Source organism: Centroberyx gerrardi, chromosome 10, assembly GCF_048128805.1.
Source record: "Centroberyx gerrardi isolate f3 chromosome 10, fCenGer3.hap1.cur.20231027, whole genome shotgun sequence".
Classification (NCBI taxonomy): Eukaryota; Metazoa; Chordata; class Actinopteri; order Beryciformes; family Berycidae; genus Centroberyx; species Centroberyx gerrardi.
The window spans coordinates 11691072-11715231 of NC_136006.1; the positions used below are offsets into that span (position 1 = coordinate 11691072).

The 24160-nt window shown below is 41.6% G+C and overlaps 1 protein-coding gene across 1 annotated transcript in view; it reads left to right on the forward strand.

Moving 5' to 3' along the window:
* LOC139911124 (transmembrane protein 163a) overlaps positions 1–24160 on the forward strand; it is a 68607-nt gene that overhangs the window by 39469 nt on the left and 4978 nt on the right. Inside the window, exons 3-5 of the mRNA XM_071898625.2 lie at positions 11394–11437; positions 13540–13631; positions 18893–18989. Coding sequence (XP_071754726.1) covers positions 11394–11437; positions 13540–13631; positions 18893–18989 — 233 coding nt within the window. The remainder of the gene's footprint in view (positions 1–11393; positions 11438–13539; positions 13632–18892; positions 18990–24160) is intronic.

A 24160-nucleotide genomic window follows, 5' to 3' on the forward strand; every position in this document is an offset into this window, starting at 1 on the left:
TCAAATTCTGAGAGAAACTAATCCTTTCCTCGCCTAAACTGCAGCTGTGGCCTTTGCTTGTGAGGCAGATGAACACAGCAGCAGCAGAGACCTTGAAAGGCTATTTTCTCTGGTGCTAATGAATTTCTTCATAATGCTGGCACTTGTACACAGAGTGGATGCCACAAAATGTCCTTTAGCTAACTGCATGACATTAATTCTCCCTGCTGCGAGGAAATTAACGGAAAATGAATAGTCACTATGAATGTCTTTTATACAAACATAACCCATTTATGACTCTGTTGGGCTTTACTGGATTGTACTCTGTACCTAATTGTTGAGCATAATGTTGATAGCTTTGATTAATAATCAGATGTGTGTGAGTATGTGTGTGTGTGTGTGTGTGTGTGTGTTTGTGTTACCAAATAAATGAATATCTTAACCCACTAATGATCTTTTGTCTGGGGGTATTGGCAAGCATCCAAACAAGACATTTGATATGACGCCAACTCATTGAATGATTTAAAGGCATATTTTCATTTTTTGTAGGCATATCTTACTCGTTGACCTTGTAAACTTAGACTCAGAACCTATTTTAGACTTAGACTTAGGTGGTCGACTGTTTTTTTAAACATCTACTCAGGGACTATTTTACACCTGCGATGCAAGGTGAATGCACTTAACTAGCTAGAACAGAAAACCAGCAGTACTCTGGGAATTGAGAACCACTGACTTAGAGGCTGTTTTTGGAAGAACACGGACGCACCACCGAAAGTCGCTAAAGCTGTTACTAAAACGTTTCCGAAACGAAGCTCTTTAAAACCTGCAGGTGTGTAGGAAGCATTAGGCCAGTCAGCCGTGTGCTTGTCCTGGCTTAATCTCCACGTGAGTCCCCACTGCCAAGCAGCTCGCAGATGGCACCTCCCTCGCTGTGCCCATCGACCGCTCTCCTGCCCTCCTACAAATCAATACTGCTGGGAGAGAGTGAGGGGAGTGGGGTGGAGTGAGGGAGCGAGGAGGGAGGGAAAGAGAGGGAAGAAAGAGGGGAGGAGTGGGAGAGAAGAGAGAGAGAGAGAGGGAGCTGGGACAGTAGAGTGTAGAGTAGTGATGAGAGAGGATGGGAGGGCCAAAGAGAGGGGAGGAAGAGGAGGCAGGGAGAACAGCGAAAGGGAAGGGAGGGGAATAGGGAGTGGCAGAGGAGAACATAGGGAGGGAGGGAGGGAGAGAAAGAGGGGGTAGAAAGAGGGGAGAGAGGAGGAGTGGGAGAGAAGAGAGGGAGCGAGCTGGGAGGGAAAGTGTAGAGGTAGCGATGAAAGAGGGAGGTTAGTGGGGGGTTAGATGGGAGGTACAGAGAGAGGGGAACAGTGAAAGGGAAGAGAGTGAAATAGGGAGTGGTAAAAGAGAACAGGGAGGGAGGATGATTAAGGGTAAAACAAAAGTGGGATGAGGGAGGGCGATAGATGGGAGGTTGAGTGCAACAGAGAGGACAGAAAGCGGAGGAGGAGAGAGAGAGATGGAGAGAAAAGAGAAGAGTTCTCTTCCAGAGGACAGGCAGGGACAGAGGGGAACCGAGGAGGCAGACCACAAGGGAGGGAGAAGGACAGAAGGACAGAGAGGAGAGGTCGAAAAAGGAGCGCACCCTGTGGGGAGGCGTCCCAGTAGGGTTTTCCGCAGGGCGATCTCAGTCAGAGAGCGAGGCGCGGTGCAGAGCAGAGCAGTAGGTCCTGAATTATTAAACACAACATTTTGCAGCTGAGCAGTCGGCTGCAGCCATGTCGGATGTGTCTCCTTTTAAACTTGGCTGCTGCTGAGGGGGCAAGGATGGCGTTGGTCTGTGTGTGTGTGTGTGTGTGTGTGTGTGTGTGTGGTCATCAGAGGGAGTGTATGCCCATTTAAAGCTGCTAATTAACGAGGAAGCAATGTCTTGAAGGCCTTTATTTTAACTAGCTGCCCCTGTGGGGAGCAACCAGTAATCTAAGACACACACACACACACACACACACACACACCCTATTTCTATTCTATCTGTTCATGGTATGCATGAACAGATGTGTGCCTCTGCAACAGAATTCAGATTCAGATTGCAGACGCATGCTTGCTCATGCACATTTATGTATTTTAATACACATACATGCACGTCTGCAAGTAAATGTGAATAGTTTTTCATATCTCATTATTTTGCTTGGATAATAAAAGCTGCACTAGGCAACTTTGAACATCAGCGGTCCAAAAAGTATTTTGCTTTTAAGTTTTGAATCACCACTTCATGTGCGCAGAGAAGATTTCCCGCCAGTGTCCGTACCATTCTCTATTGCAGCCCCGCTTCATGATTTAAGCTGATGAGACGGGGGTATTTGCATAAAAACCTTGCATAGTGCAGCTTTAATTCTGCATCATTTCTCCTCACTTTCTCCTTTCCTCCTGTTCTGTTCCCTCATCCTTCTCTCTGGACCTCTCCCTTCCTCTCCGCCTCTCTCTCTCCCTCCACTTCTGAACCAGAAAACCCCTTGACAGTATCCTGCATAAACCTTGTAACTCTTACTTCACCTCTTTTTTATTTGAAAGTAACACCTGGCATGGTCCTTGCATATAGAACGCATATAGAATGCACGGCTGTTAGTGGGGAAATGCAACGGTTTTCGATTCCTGTAAATTTGACTGTTCGGAGATATCAGATGAGTCACTCCGATTAGATTGGAGACTCCTGGAGTCATCGACTGGCAGCACAGGAGTGGATCAGAGGATCTTCACTGTATTATTCTCTCACTCTGTCTATCTGTTATTATCGCTCTCTCACCCACTCTGCCTCTCTGTCTCTCTCTATATCACACTCTTGGTCTGTCCATCTGCCTGTCTGTCCGTCTTTTTCTCTCTCTCTCTCTCTCTCTCTCTCTCTCTCTCGCTCTTATGACTTCTCTCCTAGATTATTCCTTTCCAAAATTGTAATGTAATTCAATTTCACACCCCTGAATGGGGCTGCTGCCCTTGGGGAACAGAGTACGGGACGTAATTACATTTCTGTTTAGCTGCAAATGATTCCGGTAATTCGATGTGGGCTGTTTTTCATACAGTCAACAGCAGGGGTGGCGATGGGTGATTGAACGGAAAGCAGCCGGTGCAGGATTTGTCGTAAGTCTTTCCTTTCCTATGTCAGCAGACAAAAGTTAATTGGACCATGAATGAAGTATGAGTCCACCTTATACTCAGAAATTAACTTAATAGATTAACCCAGAGTGTGGAGCCATTTTCCAGACATTTTAGCCTTTATATTTCTGTAGACAAAACACAGTCTGCTCAATCCCTTCAAAAGGAAGATTAATGGACCAGGCAGAGCACAAAACAAGCAGCAAACAAACCAATGAGGGTAATAAATGGGAAAAAACATTATAGTGTAACAGTGACACGAACATGAGCCACACACAGACGCAAGCAGGGGACGACACAACTCAAGAACGACTAATACAAATATGAATATTATTATGAATGTTCTTGTGTGCGTTCTGGCTCGCAGGCCCTCAACGCCCCCTGCAGTTCAAAGTCTAGTCTGGAATTGATGTCAGATCAGATGCTGTTTCGTCTCTCATCTGTTTACAATCACTGCCAAGAGAAAAATAGGGAAAAACAGTCTGTGTTGGCATCCATGAACTTTCAGAGAGACGGGGGAGGGGAGAGAGGAAGACACAGAGAGAGAGAGAGAGAGAGAGAGATGGAGGGAGAGACAGAGGAAGAGGGAGAGGTATGGGTGTTAGTGTTGGCACTGGCCCCAGTCCTTGCATAACCCGTTGATAATTAGGGTTTCACTGCTGCACCAGCCCATTGCCAAGTCATTATCATTGCAACAGCTATGCAGGTGTTGGCAGGATATCTGAGTGGACAATGGGGAATAGAATAGAATAGAATAGAATAGAATAGAATAGAATAGAATAGAATAGAATAAAATAGGGACTGCAGATGAAAATTAGTTCTAAGCTAAATCTGGTACAATACATCAAATGGTAACATTTATGTTTAACATTGTACATAAATGAATAGAATAGAATAGAATAGAATAGAATAGAATAGAACACTTGGAAAATAGATCAATGAGGCTATAAGAGTAAGAGAGCCAAATAAAAATGTCAATCTTTGTAGAAGTGAGTAGAATATAATAGAAAATCTTAGTGTCCGTGTACTGGCTTGAGAAAACAGAATTTCCACGTTCTGAGGGGGAAAACAGATCGAAATGTGTGTGTGTGTGTGTGTGTGTGTGTGTGTGTGTGTGTGTGTGTCGGGGGGAATGAAGTGAAAAAGATGAGAGACATTGTAGTCCCGGAAGAGGCTGGTGGTATAGTTATGGAATAAAGAAGAGAGGGGGAATGGGAAAAGAGAGAAAACCTTTTTTTATTATCATTTTGTATTATTTTGAAATTCAATTTCCCTTGTGGAAAGTGGAGGCCGTTGCCATGCAGCATGCAGTCAGGCTGCCAGGATCCTCCACTGTGGGTTTTCATCTGCGGTGATACAGTCACACTCAGAGTGTCGACAAGGAGAAAGAGCAGTTGTTTACAGCTTAACAACAACAGCAAGCTCCGTCCCTATCAATTACACTGCCTCCCCCTCCTCCTCTTTTGGCACCTATTTCTCCTCCCACACCTCTACTTCTCTCCTCTCCTCCTCATCTTTCTACACTTCCCTCCCCCCCTCCCCCCCTCCCCCCCTCCCCCCCTCCAGCTCCTTCTCCATCCCATAGGCCTACTCCTCCTTCTCTTCCTTCTGATCTTCCTGGTCAGCCTCTCCTCCTCCTTCTTCTTCCTCCCTTCCTTTCATCCAGCCTCATCTTACTCCTATTCCCTTTCTTCTCCTCCCCTTCCCCCTCGCTTTCCCCGTTTACTTCCCTTTCCTCCTCCTCCTCCTTTTTCTCCTGCTCTCCCTTTTCTTTCTCCTCCCTCTACCTATTCAGCACCTCCTCCTCCTCCTCCCGCTTTTCTCCCCCATTTCCCCAGCCTTGTTAGGGCTGGTCACGCATGCTTGCCTCCCTGATTAACTAACAACCCAAAGGATGTAACACAGAATAGTGTCTGCTCTCCCCGCAAGAGGCATCGATTTGCTGGCAGGCAGCACCCACACAGACGGCTGGCACATCGAAATGAGTTTGAGAGCAGAAACTGGATAAACGAATAACTGTGCCGTGAGGTGAAACCCTTCCAGCTCCAAATTATCAGCCTATCAGGAATGGAGAAAAAGCGTTCAGCGTTTTTGGCTTGACGGCCATGTAAAGCTAAAGCGTGGGTTTTGAACTGATTACGTGTTCATGGAAATTAGCACAAATTAGGATGGTGTAAAACTTTTCATTCACGCCTAAAAGGGAGAAAAGCATCAAAAATTGAAGTCGCAAATGACGTAGCAGCAGCAGCAATAATGTCAAGGTGGTGATGAAGCTGAGGAACAGGAGTCTTCATCGCTCATCTTCTCCCACTGTGTGTATAGACAGATGACAGAGAGCGAGGACATCTGTTCTTTTATGGGGCTGACAGAGAGACGGGGCTATCTGCTTCCAAATTTTAAACATGGCAGAAAAAAGCTGTGCAAGTGTGCATGTGTGTCTGTGTGTGTGTGTCTGTGCTTCCTCAGTCAAAGTGTTGATTTGTATAACACTCCAGCAGGCACATCACACTGTCTTTGAAGGCAGAAGGACAGATAAACCATTTACTATGCAGCGATAAATTCAGAGAATACAGTCAGACTCATGTCTTCTGATGATTTCCCCCACTGAGAGGCAATAAATTCGTACATTACTTTTCCAGTTTCTGCCACTATTATATTCCATCTCTATTGCTCTTACTCAGTACATCAGTATTCCTAAAGTGCGTGACAATTTTAAAAAAAGTGCTTTACCAAATCTTAGTTTCATTATACCTATTTCTGCATATGCCACAGTTTCGATATAAGCAATCTGATTTTCTCTGATAAATCACCACAAATAATTACCTAGCAGCGTTATGCTTGCTATGTGTGGGATAATGCAATAAACTGTATCTATAATGAGAAACCCTTGAATAAAGCTTAGAAAAAGTTGAAAAAGAATGCCATGCTCTTCCCACGTCAGTTTAAGCTACTCAAAAGTTTAGAATATAGACTAAACCTTTGCTTATGAACCATGTAAAGATGTAAATGTATGGAATATCAAGGAAATATTAAACTAACTTTATTAAAATCCAATGAAATCCGCCTACGATCAATCAGCAATTGCATGTGACTTGACTTTTATGTCTCCTCTTGGTTTTGCCATGCAGCACATTAATCAAGATACAAACCGCACAACTAACTAAGCCAAACCCACGACAGCTTGTGGGTCAGTGCCTCTCACCCATCCAGCTTCAGCGCTCTCCTCATTTAACGGAGTCCGTCTTGGAATGTAGACGGTCACACGTAGGAGCTTATAGACACCTGACCTGATTTTCCTATAGAGGACTCAACCCCCACATCGCTGCATATATACACCCCATACAGCTAGTTTGACCTGCTTCATGTCACACTAAAAATGAGAAGGGGGCATATGACCTGTAACCCTCTGACACAGTGATGTTTTGACCGTAAAAACCACCTTCAGCACGATGAATGGATGGATGAAAAAAAAAGAAAGAAAGAAAGACATGTCATTCCCCTCTCTCTCTCTCCCAATTTTTCCTGTCTCTCTCTCTACTGTGACCTATTCAAAAAAAGGCTAAATGTCCAAAAAATCTTAAAAATAGAAAGAAAGAAAATGAGTGAATGATTAAATGAGTGATTCAACGGCCTATAGAAGTCCTGCTTGGGTAGAAATGATTTAATCTGAACAGGGGAGGTGAACACACACCCCCGAGCAAAGCACTAAGCATCAAAAAGCTATTCACTGTCCACCAGAGCAAGAATATGGTCGTTCAGTATTTGTGTGAGTTCGTGTGTGTGTTCAACCCTTCCTCCACCTTGATACTATTCCCCCAGGGTTAGCTAACCCTAGTCTTGTTTATTTATATAGCCCTTTATCACAGTCAAGTCTCAAAGGGCTTTACATACTACATCATACTACATATATTTCAACATTATATACATCCTATACTAGGTCATATACATACTTCATATACAACAGTGGTGGCTGGTATTGATGCTGTGTTACGTAATAATGTAACATCAGAAGCAATGCTCAGCAAATGTTCAGCAAATTAACACTACCCCTATGAGCAGTAATTTACAATCTAATGTAATGCTTAGATTTAGTTTAGTCTTTAAAATGCAATTTGCCTGAGTACACTGCACCCTCAAGAAATGAGTGGATGTTGGATTAATGTACACTTACAGAAAGCACAGCCAACAGATTAACCAAATGCGATTAGCTAAAATCTGAATAATAAAAATCCTGATTAGCCGCTCATATGCTATTAGTTGGTGTGAAAATAAAAAGTAAATTGGTACTTTGGGTTTGTTCGAATGGTTTTGACCTTCCAATTTTATTTGACTCCGTCCCCATATAGTGAGAAACTAATGCTGTGCCTACTTTTAATGGTCATAGGTAGTTGGCATTATATCCACTTAGATTTTACCACACCAATCCAGCAAAAAGCAAACTGTTTCAGATTATCTGTTTGAACAGGAGGAGAATTCTATATCTGCTTGGTCTGAGTGCTTTTGAGAGTCCATTGCTTCAGAATTGCCAAGTATTTTCTCCAATTGATCATAGATGCTTTCAAAATACCTAGACAAGTCTGCCCTTTAATCATTACTCCTCTAAAATGATGCACTGTAATACTTTTCACAGAAAACAGACAACAGGGTATAGGTCAACAAGTAAATGGTTTTTATTTACTATTTTGGGAAGTGTAAAAAAAACATACACATACACAGTTGCTCAATAGGTCTTGGGAAGAGCAGCATCATGACTCCCAGTCCCCTGACAAACAAAGGGGTTTATACACAATAGGAAAAGGTCAGTGGAGGTCAGGTACTGTTTGATGGTCTTCCTCAATATGTGTTCTTGTCCATTGTTGCGCCTTCCATGACACATGAGACGTAATATCTGACAGCCAAAGCACATTTCCAAAACAAAAAGACACCAAGGACAGAGGATGGATAAAGATCCAGTTTACTTGCCAACCACAAATATCAAGGATGCATCAGATGGTGACTTGACTGACAAGAACATATGGGAAGCCCCAAGATGCACTGCGAGAAAGACACATCACATCCAAACTAGCTGGCATCAATAAACATCACTGTGGAGTATAGAGCTGGGAATCTATTGAAACAGCTGGGAAAAACAGACAGCTATGCGTCTTAATTGATCGTGCAATGTCAAGCACACAGCCCATCTCAAACTGTGAGGATGTTCTCTGTGCTCGTCTTCTTGAGAAGTTTGTTCTCCCCGAGACAACTTGGTGAGAACGTTCTCCACAAGGACTGGATCTTGGTACTGAATCAGCTCAAAGCAAAACCCCCTCCCCGCTTGCCATGTGCGGCATGGTGAAATTACAGCCCAACGACTTTTAATGCAAGTCATCTTTCTTCTTGAAGGAGCTGAACAGCTTGCCAGATTTTTTAATCAACGAGTGTTGATGCTTATTGAAGGCTAGCTAAGCAGACTCCATTGAAGCGAAAATCCAGGAATGGGGGAGTGGGGCCATTTTGGCAGGAAGATGACACACAAAAGTCAGCATACACACATAAAAAAGTCACAAACAGTCACATGGTGCATTCATGATGATGATATATAGACCTAATGAATATATTTGTTTAATGTGATCTAAGCTTTCTGGCTCCATCGTTGATCACCTGCCTTAATTCAATTAAATTAAATTAAATTCAAGGGGGCTTCACTGGCATAACATACAACAATATTTCCAATCTCTTCTATGGAGAATACAGTAACATTAGGCTACTTGGCTTAAATTGGTAGACATGACTTGAAAAATTATTTTTGCAGCATCATGACAAAGTTTGTTAGCGACCAGGTAAAAGAGGACTGAAGAGTCTCAGCCGGACTGATTTACCTGTATGTGGTTCTTGAATGTCACGGTGTCGTGACGACCGCACCACGGTAAAAACAGACACGCTCTCGGTCTGGCCTGGTTTCAGGAGCGTCCAGATGGGTAGGAGAGCCGGTGAGCCAGCCTCCCTGTGGAGCTCCAGAGATCCAGCACACCCTGTGTGTGAGAGCGGGAGAGAGAGAACAATAAAGAGAGTAGGTGTGTGAGAAAGAAAGGGAGAGAGACTTTCTGTGATGGTCGAGGAAAGAGTGAGACGTGTAAGTGTGTGTGTGTGTGTTTGTGTCATATTCATGTGTCACACACCCAGCCCAACTAGCACCGGCTGTCGTCTATCAGGGGACTGTCCTCTCCTCTCCAGTATTACTTTTTATTTCCCTTAACTTTTTCTCTCCTGTTATCCTCTTCTCCTTTCTTGCTTCCCATTTGACATACGTATCTTCAGTATAAAATGAAAAGCACAAAGCAGAGAAGTACAAGTAAACATTTAGGAGCAGTAGTAGTGAAAGTGGTAGTCGTTTTGTAATTCACTGTCATCTAATTGTAAAGAGAATCAATTCTCTTGCAATTAATGATTCTAACATCAATAAAAACCAAAGCCAATAGTTATAGATTCACAACTCATTAAGCTATTTAAGTATTTAACAGATTGTCCAGCGAAGGGATTCAAAAAGTTCAGGTAGTCAGGTTTGTGGGGTCTTGAGTTCCTCCCTCCTTTCCATCTGTGAAGTTTGGGGAGATTTGGCAACTTTGGCGCTCGCCTTGACTGTGAATCATTATGTTTTTCTATGATAGTGCCTGGCAAAAATGCAACGTCACATCACATCTGCCACTGTGGAGCGCTGAGCTCCTAAATCTTCTCAGGGAGACTATAACTAGAATGAATAAAAGACACTGCAGCTGCAAAGGCCACCACTCAAAGATGTGACAAGAGAGAGATTGAGAGAAAGTGAGGAAGAGAGAGAGAGAGAGAGAGAGAGAGAGAGAGAGACAGACAGAGAGAGAAATGTTAAAATCTCAGAGAGAGAAAAGGAATGTCAGAAAAATATACTGGGAAAGACAAAGAAATGAAGGGGGGGACAGAGAGAGGGAAAGAGAAAGAAGATGAAAGCTCTGCTGAGTTCAAACAAACAAACTCCCAGCTTGCCCTCAAATCTCCTGTTACCATGGTGATTCAGCTGCCAACGCGATGTCCCCTGGGACTCAAACACAGGGGGAGAGAGAGAGAGTAAGAGAAGTAGAGAGAGAGAGAGAGAGAGAGAGAGAGAGAGAGAGAGAGATATTCCAAGGACAAGGACAAAATAACACTGGTGTGCTGGACAAGTGATGTACTGCAGTACGAGTATGTACAATATACACAATCCCATTCATGAAACCACCGTACATCTAACCACTCTCAGTCAAGCCTTACAAAGCTTTACAGCAATACAGTATGTGCATAAATTTAATAGTGCCAAACTTCAGAGTGCAAGTTCTGGGTGTCAGTCACAGCCATTTGCTTTTATAAACTACATCTCTGCTGTCAGATGAAAACCAGTAACAGATGAACGCCCGTTGATTTTTAATCTTCTTCTATAATGTTTTTCAGCATCATGAACCCATGCTCAAAGGACTACAGTATCTAAAACATTATTTCAAGTAAAAATACAAAGTTCTTCAGAATTGGAATTATTATGGTTTCATATAAGATGCAGTGATTCTCTATGTTAAACACTGATTTTGTTTCTTGAACACTGATTAACACATGAAATGGGTTTGCTAGTATTGAACCCTAATTATGGACATGATATATTTCTGATAACACCTCTACTATGATTTGAAATATTTACACAGTTACCCACAGAGCTTAACAGTTCTCACTTTTAGCTCTTCTTCTATATTTATAGACTTTGATCAGGAACACTTTGAGACTCATTTCCTGCTGCTAGGCAGTGTGTTTGTTATTGTACATTAGGGCATAGAGTGGCAGAGCTACAACAAAACACAAAACCTGTCAGGATACTGTGACTGAGCTGCTGATATGAATTATCCACTAACAAAATGGGATATTAGTGTTTTCATCCATTAACAAGCAAGAAAACCCGTGACAATCCAATAATGTTTCATCATGAAAGGAGTATTGTGTTAATCTGTACATAATACAGTACATATACATATTATACGCATTATAGAGTGATGCATTAGTTATGTTCCCTGTGAATATGAATCCCATATGAATATGCATTGTGAACACATTATGAAATATGTACCAGCAAAATGGACAGGGTTTTATCTTCCATTCCACCAATTAACAGAAATCAGAAATGTCACATGGTAATACCATCAAACTAACTGAAATATGTACACAAAGCTTACTTAGCTTCTCTCTCTCTCTCTCTCTCTCTCTCTCTCTCTCTGTCTCTCTCTCTCTCTCCACAGCGGTTTCATTCATGAGACACAGCGCTTCAGCCTTTGGATTTGCCGTGAGTTTCCGCCTCCCTTCTTCCTTCCATTTGCATTGATCAATTAGTCATAACTTTGGTCTCGGTGATTTATTAATGATCACTGAAACCAAAGTGCTATTGGTCCCTTCGTCTCCTAGGTAACAAGGCAGAGGAAAGGGGTTGGGCATAGTGAGAGCTCAGGTTGAATGTCAAAAGTCCATTTTGTGTTTTCCTAAGCAGACCTGGGGGCTTTGTTTCAACAAAATGAAATATCTTACCACTAGGATCAACTATGCCCAACCCTTTGAACTCTGCCTATACCTGTAAAGGACCAGAATCAGCAGATATGTGAATATGTGCATAACATTGACCCAGGAATCAGATAGAGTTGTTTTGCTGACATAAAAGTTACATAAGGGGACGACTGAGACTCAAAGGAATCCTGCATGCATGTTGAGTAGCTGTTTTTGTTTTTGAAAATATTTTTAATGCATGGATTTACATTCAAATATGCTAAAAAAAAATATGAAAACAAAATCCACACAAGGCCATAATGTACAGTTTGTACACTCTAATTTATATGTTAATGTAATATATCACAATTGTTGTATGTAAACCTCATAACTCATGTTTTCACTTACATTAAAGGATGTCCACTATGGGTTAAGAAAATTCTCCGACCTCTTGGACTTATGAAACCCTTTCAAAACTCACTGGATAATGTTAAAAAAATTAATCATCATTAAGCTCAAAAAAAGCCTGTTTTTCTTTCCTGAAGTTCCTAAAAAGTTGACATTTTGGAGATACAAGGTTTTCACATGAAATTATTATGTCGATTATGCGATTATGCTGTCTTATACTCATGTCACTATATACTAATGTTATACTAATACCATTTCAAATAATGTCCACAATAAATTGATGCTTATTTGTTTAATTATGTTAATGCAATTAACTGGTCATCAGTCTGGACAAGATCTGGTTTAATTTTCTCCCTCAGTCCCCTGCTATTTTTTGGAGAATGAATTGAAGAGAGAGGATGTGAAAGAAAAAAAATAGGCTTAATAACAGTGAAATGAACATTAAAACACCCACACCTCGGGCCAATGAGGGGAAACTCGATTAGCATAATGTGATTAAAATAGTTTAAAACCATAATCTGCAGCCCTAGCTATCTCTGAGGATCAGGTCATTATTAAAGAATGGATTTTAATTAGCAAGTGCTTGGCTGTCTATGACAGTTTTAATAAAGTAATAAGAAGACAGGCTGCAATACAATGGGGCTAGATCATAGCCAAGGATCATCGCTAGTGTTGAAAGATTTTTGGAAATTAACTTCTAGCTTTTACAGGTATGTGACTTGAAAATTAATCCCGTAATGATCATGCTCATATTTTATGATACAGCTCCAGGGGATATCTTAAAACACTTTCCCCTATCTTCTTTGGGATAAATTAACTGAAAAATGCAGTGCAAAGTAATATATCATGTTTATAATAATGTTCATCACCTCGATCCCCAGAGACAATTAAACATCAACATCAATCTCTTACAGTGAGCTCCTAGTACAATGGAGCTCACTGAATTGCTTTAAAAGTGCAAACCCTGTAGCCTATATCTTGCACTTCAGCTCGCCTTAATCAAATCTTCAAAACCATTGAGAGGATTTAAATAATTGATACAGGAATGATTAAGAGCGCAAAAGATCAAGTGCCTCTCCGCTCTATTCTCTTAGTTCAAACACGACTAAAGAGATTATTCAGTGGGATTTTCAACACACCCATGAATGTAATTTGGGAGAACACACACCTGGTGTTAATTGCTTTTAACATAACATGCTGTATTGAATTTCCAACACCGCACTGAGATATGTTGATAGAAATACTTGGTTGTGTCGTCCCAAACTACACTCAGTGATCATTTTTATGTCTTGTTGTGTATTTACTCTTCAGAAATTGATGTGTTGCCCCTATGCACATAATTTCCTGTTTGAAACATGTTGTCTTTCTTTACACCCAACATTGTGTGTGTTACTTCAACACAGCAACTTCTGTAGTAACTTAGTATCTAACCGCAGACCCGACACCCCTTTCCTCCGTTCTTTTCTCTCCTCCTCTGCTCGGTTCCTGTTCCTGCTGCAGTTTGATGCCACGCTGGACGTCCTGTCATCCATCATCGTCCTCTGGCGCTATAGCAATGCAGCAGCTGTGCACTCCGCGCACAGAGAGTACATGTGAGTACAAAACACTGTGCCAAGTTTAATTAATGTTTGATTTATGATCTACATCAATCTACATGATGTTATGTGATTTGGGCTTCCTTACTCTACCTGCATCAAAGCTGCAGAAATTCTACATTTGAATCTATCTATTCGTCTGTTGACAGCATCACCCATCTATCTATCTATCTATCTATCTATTCATCATGTATCATTATGTAGGTGTGCCTGTTTGCTTTCTCTTAAAGGAATAATACACCCAAAAATGAAAATTCAGTCATTATCTACTCACCCCCATGCCAGTAGAAAATCCGGTGAAGTTTTTTAGTCGATACAAGGTTCCCTTGGGTTTCCAGGTGAAGTAAATTGCAGAGCTCTCCAAAACAACTGATGCTGCTGGGGACCATTTCAGACTTCAGGTCTTCAGGCTTAAAAAATAATGGAAAATAACCATAAAATGACTCCATACCTCTCGTCCAGCATGATCCAAGTCTCCTGAAGCCAACCGATCCCAAACTGACTGGCCACGCTGTGGCCGACATTTACACCATTATTTTGCTGAAATCGCCACTCTGTTGTTTTCAAAAAACGTCACGTGTGCGCACGCACCCTGGAAACTCCATAGGTAATACTACCGCGAATGACCAGAAACAAGACTTCCGGTTTTGCCGTTTGGCCTTCAAAATAAAAGCGCAAGAATTTTAAATCTGTAGAAATACTGTTAAAAACCAATCACTTTGTATTTAATCATCAAATTCAATGAGTGAGCACCCATATTAATGTTTGATGTCATAATAATAATAAAAAAATATCATAATATGTGCCATTTTAACTATTTAACTTAATGCTGCATGTATTACACTGTGCAGAATACATACAGAACAGAGACTACCACTTTAGTCTATGTTCTGTCAAACATTAATATGGGTGCTCACTTATTGAATTTGATGATTAAATACAAAGTAATTGGTTTAAAAGAGTATTTCTACCGATTTAAAATTCTGAGTGAGTAGATAATGACTGAATTTTCATTTTTGGGTGAACTATTCCTTTAAGGCACTTGACATAGACTAATTAATGTACGTATATCTAATGCAAATTCAGATTTTGTTGAGTATGTATTATTCCTGTCAATATCAATGGAGTGCAGTCACAGCCTTCAAGGTATTCACTGCTTTTGCCACAAAACATTTAGGCCAATTTTAGCCATGATTTGTCAGTCAGGGCTTATTTTCGAGTCTGAGTTGAGGCCTTTTGCAATCGAGAGTCAACACAGGTGATCTTTGCTGTATGAGTTAAGGACTTTGTTCTCTTCCTTCCCGATCCAGTCGGGGCCATCATCAATATTTCAAGCATGTTTGATTTTTACAACTATAGAATCTGGACATGTCTTGACGTGCTCCTGTAGTGTAAACTAGTCAACAACTCAAATCTGAGAGCTGAGAGCACAAGAAAAGGAAAAAAATATAGAAAGTGTGGAAAAATGCTTTACCACCATGTTTGTTTTGGTTCCCTTTTGCAATAGTGCGAGAACTCCTGTTTTTGAGATTGGCTTAGTACACTGTGTAGCGGTGATTCCCAAATCTCAAAACACAAAAAAAAAAAACACAAAAAAAATATGTCTTTACAGGTGTGATATCCCATCTTTTCAGTCTGGTCAGTCGTGTCCCCAGCCTTACTCCACAAATCTTAGAATAAAATGACTGAAAAGTGATTTAAAAAATTTGCTTTCTTCGTTTGGGGGTGAGAAGAGGTTGGAACAATGCATTCCTAACTGAATAAACCGTCACTGAGGGCACTGTACCGTTCATCTTGTCTCTCAAGCCTGTTGATCCATCAGTTTCCAGGCCAGGTTCAGCTGAGTTCACCAAGTAGCTGTCAGGTTGCGCCGAGCCTCGTTCCTGTTCGTCTTACAACCGTATCTCTGCTTAACTCAGAGGTGTCGCAAGTGATGAAACACCCAGCTGCTTGTCTGCCATCCATCAACACACAGTAACAGACACACACACACACACACACACACACACACACACACATGCATGGATGTTCACACATGCACAAGCACACAAAAATTTTGTTTGTCCAGGACATACTATGTAGTTTCACACACAGACACACATACAAACTGACACAAACACACACACTCTAATTCACACACACACACACACACACACACACACACACACACATAGACTGAGACTTTGGTCTATCATCCATCTCACATACACTTTGCTGTAGACAGAAAACGGAACATGGGGGTGGAACAATACAAAGGTGTGTGTGTGTGTGTGTGTGTGCTTGCTTGCTTGTGGAGGAGGGGATAGTTTTAGATTGAGTGGCGACTGGTAGCGTATAAAGAATAGGACAGGATAGATGGATGAAGACATTTTCATTTTCACCCTTGGCTCTTTCGTTTCAGGTTACAGTAAATGGAAAGACTGATGGATTAACTGTTAAACAGAGACAGGCGAAGAGAGACAGACAAATAGAGGGATATTTTCACCGCTTTTTTCAGCAAGGGTGGGGATGGAGGGATGGAGGGATAGATTGACTTGTGAGAAGATGGATAGATGGAAAGTGGAGGAGCCATGGAGGGAGAGAGATACATGCCACATGCATATCTAGATTTATATATACTCGATAACAGTGTTTTTCATTTCATGCTGTCTTAAATTTTGCTATGGTTCCTGTTTTAGTCTCATTTCTGTCTTTGGCACAGGCTGCAGCACTAAAACGCTTCAATTTGTAACTGGAATTGGATACAGAATAGCACTAATTCTAAACTGAAGCCATTTTTGAGTGCGTTCTGAGTCGAGACATTTGTCAAATATATGCACATTTTAAAGTTTCTTTTTCTCACATTGTTGCTGCAGTTTTGTTGTGACTCACCACTGCTAAAATAAGGGGAAACACCACTCTACTGTGTCCGTAGAGGTATTGTGTCTTTATCCTGTAGTGAGATAGATGGAAGACAGATGCTCTCATCCAGGCCTGGCGGATGTGTCAAAGGAAGAGATAAACGATCCAGCTATAGAGAGGCATTGAGTAGCCACATCTTATTCTGGAGCTGCCAGCGCAGGGGAGTGGAAAGCTAAAGTCTGCCGTAACTCTCATGAATTAAACGACTGCAGCCCTCCGTGCCCGCACAGCTTTCACTGCTCTTTGAATGGGAGAAAATATTTCCTGCTGCCTGCTTACGTCTGTTCAAACACTTGCATACTGCATAAAACTCATTGATGTATGCATGCGTACTGTATATGCAAGCACCGTGCACAGCTTTACTGAAGCGGATGAACATGTTGGGGGTGATTTGAAAACTGTGATTTGAAAGCTTTAGCTCCATTTGTGCTGGAAGAAGAACAAGAACTCCTCCTGTTTTGTACCATAAAGCGTTCTCCGTTTGTGCTGTAAATTAATCCAGCAGATTTCCCGCAAAATATGACCTGCTGCCTGCACAATGCAGTGTCACTCTTCTCTGCAATGGTCTTGTTTGTTTACGATTATTATCTTCATGTCTCAAAACTAATGTGGTAATGATTTATCACATTTAAATATGTGTTTGAATGACTCCAGCAAAACAGCCGGAGCTCCTCAGAGTGGTATTCTTTTTTTTTTTTGCTTGAAAATTAAAAATTTAATCCACTCAAGGCCCATTATTGACAGAAGTTTGAGGTGTAACAAGGCAAGTCAGGGTTAGAAAGAAAAGAGTCTATGTTTCCAATAAAATGTTAGATTATTTCATCTCTTGCAGTATAGTATTACAACTGAAGTGATTGTTTGTCCTTTGGGCATATTGCTGCTGTTCTGTACTGTATTGCTGATGTTCCAAAGTCTTCCAAAGGCCATAACACAGCCTTGACCTACCAGATCAAATATGCAATCAATTATGCACTTCAGTCAGTCATTCTTTTTTGTGTTTTTGTTGCATCATTCAATTATATTGCATAACTAGAAGGGCACTGGGAGAGCGCAGACCTCCGCCAAGGTTCGTGCTATTATTGCTTGTTCGTGAGTCGGATCCGCTCCAAAATTTAATGGGTTCTTCCTTGGCCCATGCTACACCCTTCCACGAAGTTTCATGAAAATTGGGCCAGTAGTTTTTCCGTAATCCTGCTAACAGACAAACAAACAGACAAACAAACAAACAAACGGCACCGAAAACATAACCTCCTTAGCGGAGGTAATAAAATCCTTATAGAAGCTTTATTCCTCAACCTTTGGAAACATAAAGGAATAGTTCACCCCAAAATAGAAATTCATTCATCATCTGCTGACCCCCATGTCAGTCAAAACTCCATTGAAGTTGGTGTGAAAACTAAATGCAGAGAGAGTTTGCCACTGTAGTTCCATCTCAGCCTTCTTCCAAACTATTGAAGTGAACAGAGCCATCTTTTACAGCTCCAAGAGAATGCATAAAAAATCCATCAAATTTCTTCAAACAGCTCGAAGCATAATATTTTGCAGCCAAATGATTGCACTCTGGGTCAAAAAACCCAGTATTTACCTCATTATTTCTTATATATTCCTCAACAGCAATGCTTTGTTCTATAATGCGACACCCTGTAGCAGACTGTGCTTGTTACTGTGCTAGCACGCACCGCCCCAAAACTTCCACTATAGGCTGTAAACAGTCTTCTGACTTATGCCAAACACTTGGATTATGCTGCTCGAGATGTTTGGAGGAATTTGATAAACATTTTATGCATTTTGCAGAGCTCCGTTAACTTCGATAGTTTGGGAGAGGGCTGAGATGGATGTACAGGTGCGAACTCGCTCTGTGGTTTGTTTTCATATGAACTTCAGGGGAGTTTTGACTGAGTTCAGTGGAGTTTTGGGTGAGTAGTTAATGACTGAATTTTCATTTTGGGGCAAACTATTCCTTTAATATTTCATGGAGCTGGGCAAAAGCCATTTGTTTCTCTCCAGACTGCCAAAGGCCACAACCAGCAGGTCATCTATAACTGTTTGTGTCAGGTTACTTTGTTTGGCTCTGCTCTGGAGCGGGGTAAACTGATGAAATGTTTTGATGCAAATCCAAGAGAAACCAAAGAACAGAAGGAAAGGACGACATTTGCAAACTGAACAAATGTTGCAGAGCGCTGCTCTCATGGCAGCTCCTTTAGTTGATGACTTTAGTTGAACTTTCCTTAACGTTTTAATGGTGGGTTTAGCACCTAGATCATATTTAGACAGGTACGTAACCTAACTTCTAACGTTCTACTTTTTGTGTGTGTGTGTGTGTGTGTGTGTCTGTGTGTCTGTCTGTCTGTCTGCAGAGCATGTGTGATCCTTGGAGTTGTATTCGTGCTCTCCTCTATATGCATCCTTGGAAAGGCCATCCATGACCTGGCTACTAGGCTGCTACCTGAAGTGGTAAGACCACACACACACACACACACACACACACACACACACACACAAACTTGTATGATGTATTCATGTCCCAATCAATACATGCAGGGGTGTACGCAATAAAGATAAAATAAGATTAGAATTTGCAAGATCTGGCAGTCCCATATGTATATACACACACACACAAACACACACACACACACACACACACACACACACACACACACAAACACGACTCTGATCACGGCACGCCAGGTACCTTTTTATAGCCCTTTGATTTAGTTCTAGTGACGTCAGAGTCTCTCTCTCCCTCTTTCTCTTGCTCTGTCTCAAACACACACACACACACACACACACATACACACACTCTCTCTTTTTGACTGTCTACATCACCTCCCCCCACCTTTCTCTGGAGGTGTTAAGACTATGAAACAGGTCCCAGAATAGTCTCATCTTTCTGTTGCTGGGGTGCGGCCCAGCTCTTCCTTCGTCACACGATTTAGGGAGCGAGTGCCCTTCCTCTCCTTTGCAGTCCTGTGGTTTGAACCCTCTCATTTGGTTTGTAAATGATTTAACCCCCAGCATCTGTCCGCTTCACTAACCAGTGGAGCGAAGGGATAGAGGAAGGCTAGGTTTTTATACTCCGACTAAAACTCAAATTTCTTCCTCAAGTTTCCTCTTAAGTGTCATGATCAATGCTCATACTCTTCACCTGCTGATTGATATGCTTCCAGTGAGTTGTAGCTTATGATATGTTGTTATGGCATGTGTCATATACAATGTCTTAAACAATTAAAGGTGGCTTTCACAGCCATGAATTAAGCCTATTAATTGACTAAAAGGATTTTGACAGTTGCTGTAAAATCTCCTCTGAAGGGTGTTTTTAGCCTTAATTTATGTATGCCAAAACTGACTCGCTTCCATAGCAACAGGACGCCAATAGCTGGCTAGTAATAGACCCATGGATTAGCAAACACACACACACACACACACACACACACACACACACACACACACACGTGCAGCAGCAGAATAACATTGGTTATGCTGTATCCAATGATTTTTTTGATACAAAATGAAGCACCCTTACTCTCCTGCTGAAAGAAACAGTAACAATAAGGAAGCTGGAGGAAGGTGAAGAGGGGAAAGAAAAAGAGACAAGATGAGAAAGAGACAGATGAGTGGCACTGATAGACCAGTGCAATGAAAGAGAAAGATAAAAAGGGAGACAGAGAGAGAATGTGTACAAGATAAACCAAAGAAGCAGCAAACAGAAGAAGTGCATGTGTGTGTGTGTGTGTGTGTGTGTGTGAGTCTTTGTGAGTGCTTTCATGTGTGTGTTGTATGGTGTCTTGGAGGCGCCTTTGACCACGAATCAAAAGAGATTAAATGAAAGGAAGAGAGTGGAGCGAGGAGAGAGGAGCAGGTTGAGGGAGGGCAGCGGTTCGGCTGGAGCCTTGTGTTTGGTGCTCCAGTGCCATTATGTTAATAAGAGCTGGGGGTGTGAGGCTCGGGGGAGCGTCCTGACACCAGCCAGGGCCTGTTAACCCTGTCTGTTTTCTCTCTCATTCTCTCTCTCTCTCCTTCACCAGTTCTCTCCCTGCTTTGTATCTTCCTATTCACCTTTCGGTCTGAATTGCTCCCTTGCCATCGATCTCCATCTTGCCTAGCACTGCTTCTCTGTCTTTTTTTAATAACTTCATGGTTTTTATGCGTTGAAACGTATATTGGAAACCTGTATATATCTCTCCGTCCTCCACTCTCCAGTCCTGTTTGTGGAAAAAAACAAAACAAAACAATTACAGATTCTGTACAGTCCCATGGTGCATTCTTGGCATATAGCCTATAGACGTAATTAATTATCAGTTCATTTGAATGTGATTTCAGCTCTCTGGCTCCCTAGTTGATCAGCTGCCTTAATCTCTTCTATGGAGAATACAGTAAAATTAGGTAACTTGGCTTGCTAGTTAACATTAGCAACTGAACCATAGGCCTACTGTTCCTATGTATGTGTGAAATATGCTAATATGCTAAATATGCTACCTAGCTATGTTTGCTAGGTGCTATCAGTAGCCTACCTGTACACATATAGAAGCACTGCTTGTAAAACAATGTGCTTTCTCATGAAAGGCAAAAGTATTGTCTAACCATATCTAATTGTCTTACAATATATGTATAATATATCACTCTCTTCATTACTACTACCTACATTAGTCCTTGCAAACTAATAGATGAGGAAAATCGCAGCTGAGGTGTGATTATTTTTTGTTTAAGTAAAATTTTCACAGCAATACAACTTTTACTTTGTTGTATTACTGCCAAATAAAGAACAGTTGATTTGTACAAAAGGAATTTTACCACAACAAGTTTCATAGCAGGTATAGAGTACAGAAGTGAATTTTGTCTCATGAAGACCGCAGCGCCATGGCAACTGTACCGTGGTAAAAAAAAAAGGTATTGATGAAGAAAATACAACACTGCAAATGCATAAAAGATAAATGTAGAAGTTAATAAATAAGCGCATAAAGTAGAGAGATACAAAGGTATTGCAGCAGAGATTTCAGGTATAGTAGGTATAACAATCTCACATTTAGGCACCTCAGGTTCTTAATATGTTCAATGTTATATTACCTCGTCTAGACCTTAACTTTCTTTCTCTTTGTTCTTTCTAACTTTCTGGCTCTTACCTCAGTGCGGCTAAAAATAGCAGTATCTTTTGTGAGTTTTTCAAACCCTCCATCCACTCTATTTTTAAAATGTTCACTCGTCCCCTTGTTCCACTTTGACTGCTCTTTTGTCAGTTTCTTTCTTTCTTTCGTTGCCTTTCTTTCTTTAGTTGGATTCACGCACACACACACACACACACACACACACACACACACACACGCAAGCATACAACATCCACACATGCTCACACATACACACTTGCACACTTACATGCACATATGGGCACAAACGCACACATCTGAACTGAAAATACACACACACACACACACACACACAGATCACTGCTGCTGCTCACAACACACACACAAACTCTCACACACACACACTCATCCCCTTGTAGACGTCAAGCTGGATAACAGACGTGAAGAGTGAGAGTTTAACAAGCGTTGATACAGCCAGACGGTGAAACAAGCTGAAGAATAAATCCACTTGCTCTCCTCACTCTGCTTCTTTCTCTCTCTTCTTTCTCATTCTCTTTCTATCTCTCTCACCCCCCCCACCTCCAACCCTTATGTTCTCTATTTTTCCACTCTGCCCCGTCTGTCTATCTCATTCTCACCTCTGTATCTCCTTTTATTTCTCTCTCTCTCTCTCTCTCTCTCTCTGTTTCTCTCTCTCTCACTTGCTTGCTCACTACCTCACTCATTCTCTTTACTCACTCGCCACTCTCTCTCTCTCTCTCTGTCACCTCTCCTATTTCTCTTCCTATCTCTCCCATTGTTTCCCTCACCCTCCTCTCACCCTTATACACATATTAGTCATGACAAAAAGTCTAGTCAAAAAGGGTGAGGTTTGATTAAAAAAAACTATAAGGTAAGGTTAAGATTTTGTTTCAGATTTTTGTTTCTCTTCCTTCCTCTCTATCCTTCCTTTTGTCTCTCTCTCTCTCTCTCTCTCTCTCTCTCTCTCTCTCTCTCTCTCTCTCTCCATCTCTTTGGGCTTATTGCCAGAAACAGGCTTGTTGTTCACTGAAGTCTTCATCAAACAGAAGTCAGAGGTGATTTATCATACCAGCAGTGATCTGTGTGTGTGTGTGTGCATTGGTTATTTACCTGTGTGTGGGTGTGTGTGTGTGCGTGTATGCATGAAAGCGTGTGCGCCAGAGAGAAGGAGAGGGATATAAAGCAACAAAATAAGATCGAGGAACCTTTAAAGCACATTGTGTCAGAAGGGATGGAGAATCTGCAGTCTGAATGCGATGTTCCTCACTTCATGGCTTCATCGCTGATTAGACTCTCGGCTCTCTGGTTTCTACCTCTGGGAGATTTTCCTGTTCACACGTATTAACTGAGCTGCCTCCAGATAGCAGCAATAACGTGTGAATTTTGCGAAATGGTAGATTTTTAGCTTCAAGAATCGGGCTGTGAAACCACACGGAGAGCGAGGACAGAGGGAGGGGGGAAATCAGGAATCCTGATTCGCGTCACGTCCAGGTTGCTGCTCTCATGGCAAGCTGTCTGTGTCTAGTGCCTGATTAAAAATGGAGAGCTGAGATTGGCTTCCCCAGCTGCTGTGCTAGAGGGAGACAAGGGCACACGCACACACATGCACACACATGCACACACACACACACATTGATGCATGCAGGTATACACATATACAGTACATGCACGAGGAGACACACACTTACACTCAAGATCACGCACACGGTGACGTACACACATAAACAGGAGCCATGCACAGACACAGACACATGCAATGTACAGATACACACGCATGTACACATATGCACAACTGCATGCATGCAACTCTCTCTCTCTCTCTCTCTCTCTCTCTCTCTCTCTCTCTCTCTCTCTCTCTCTCAATTCAAATAAGGAATCACCTGTAAAGAATGAAAGGGTTCCCTCTCTTGCCTCCTCTTCTCTCTATTGACAACACATAACATGTATAGAATAGAATAGAATAGAATAGAATAGAATAGAATAGAATAGAATAGAACCAGCATTTTTGCAGAATTAAAGGTGACCTAGAAACACACAGAATACTGTCTTTTTTGTTTTGCTCAAAGTTTGGGATCAATTGTTAAGATACTGTACATTGATTAACTGGGTTTGCTTGGGGTTTGGATAGTTTTATCCAAAGTAGTGTTATATTAGTCATGACAAAAAGTTAAAATAAAAACTATAAGGTAAGGTTAAGATTTTGTTTCAGATTTTTGTCTCTCTTCCTTCCTCTCTATCCTTCCTTTTGTCTCTCTCTCTCTCTCTCTCTCTCTCTCTCTCTCTCTCTCTCTCTCTCCCCTCTCTCTGAACCCAATTAAAACCGGTAGCAAGGTTGAGTCTGTAGGGTTGAGTAGGTTTTTGCTGAGTCCTGGTGAGCTTTAAGTTGAAAATATACCAGACCCTCCCATCACTAACTGGCATCTCTGTGACCTTGGGCTGATGCACCAAGTCAAGCCTGTACACTATGTATTATTAATGGTAGAGCTGACAAAAGCTTTCTGGGCCCTTCTGTCTGACTGATGA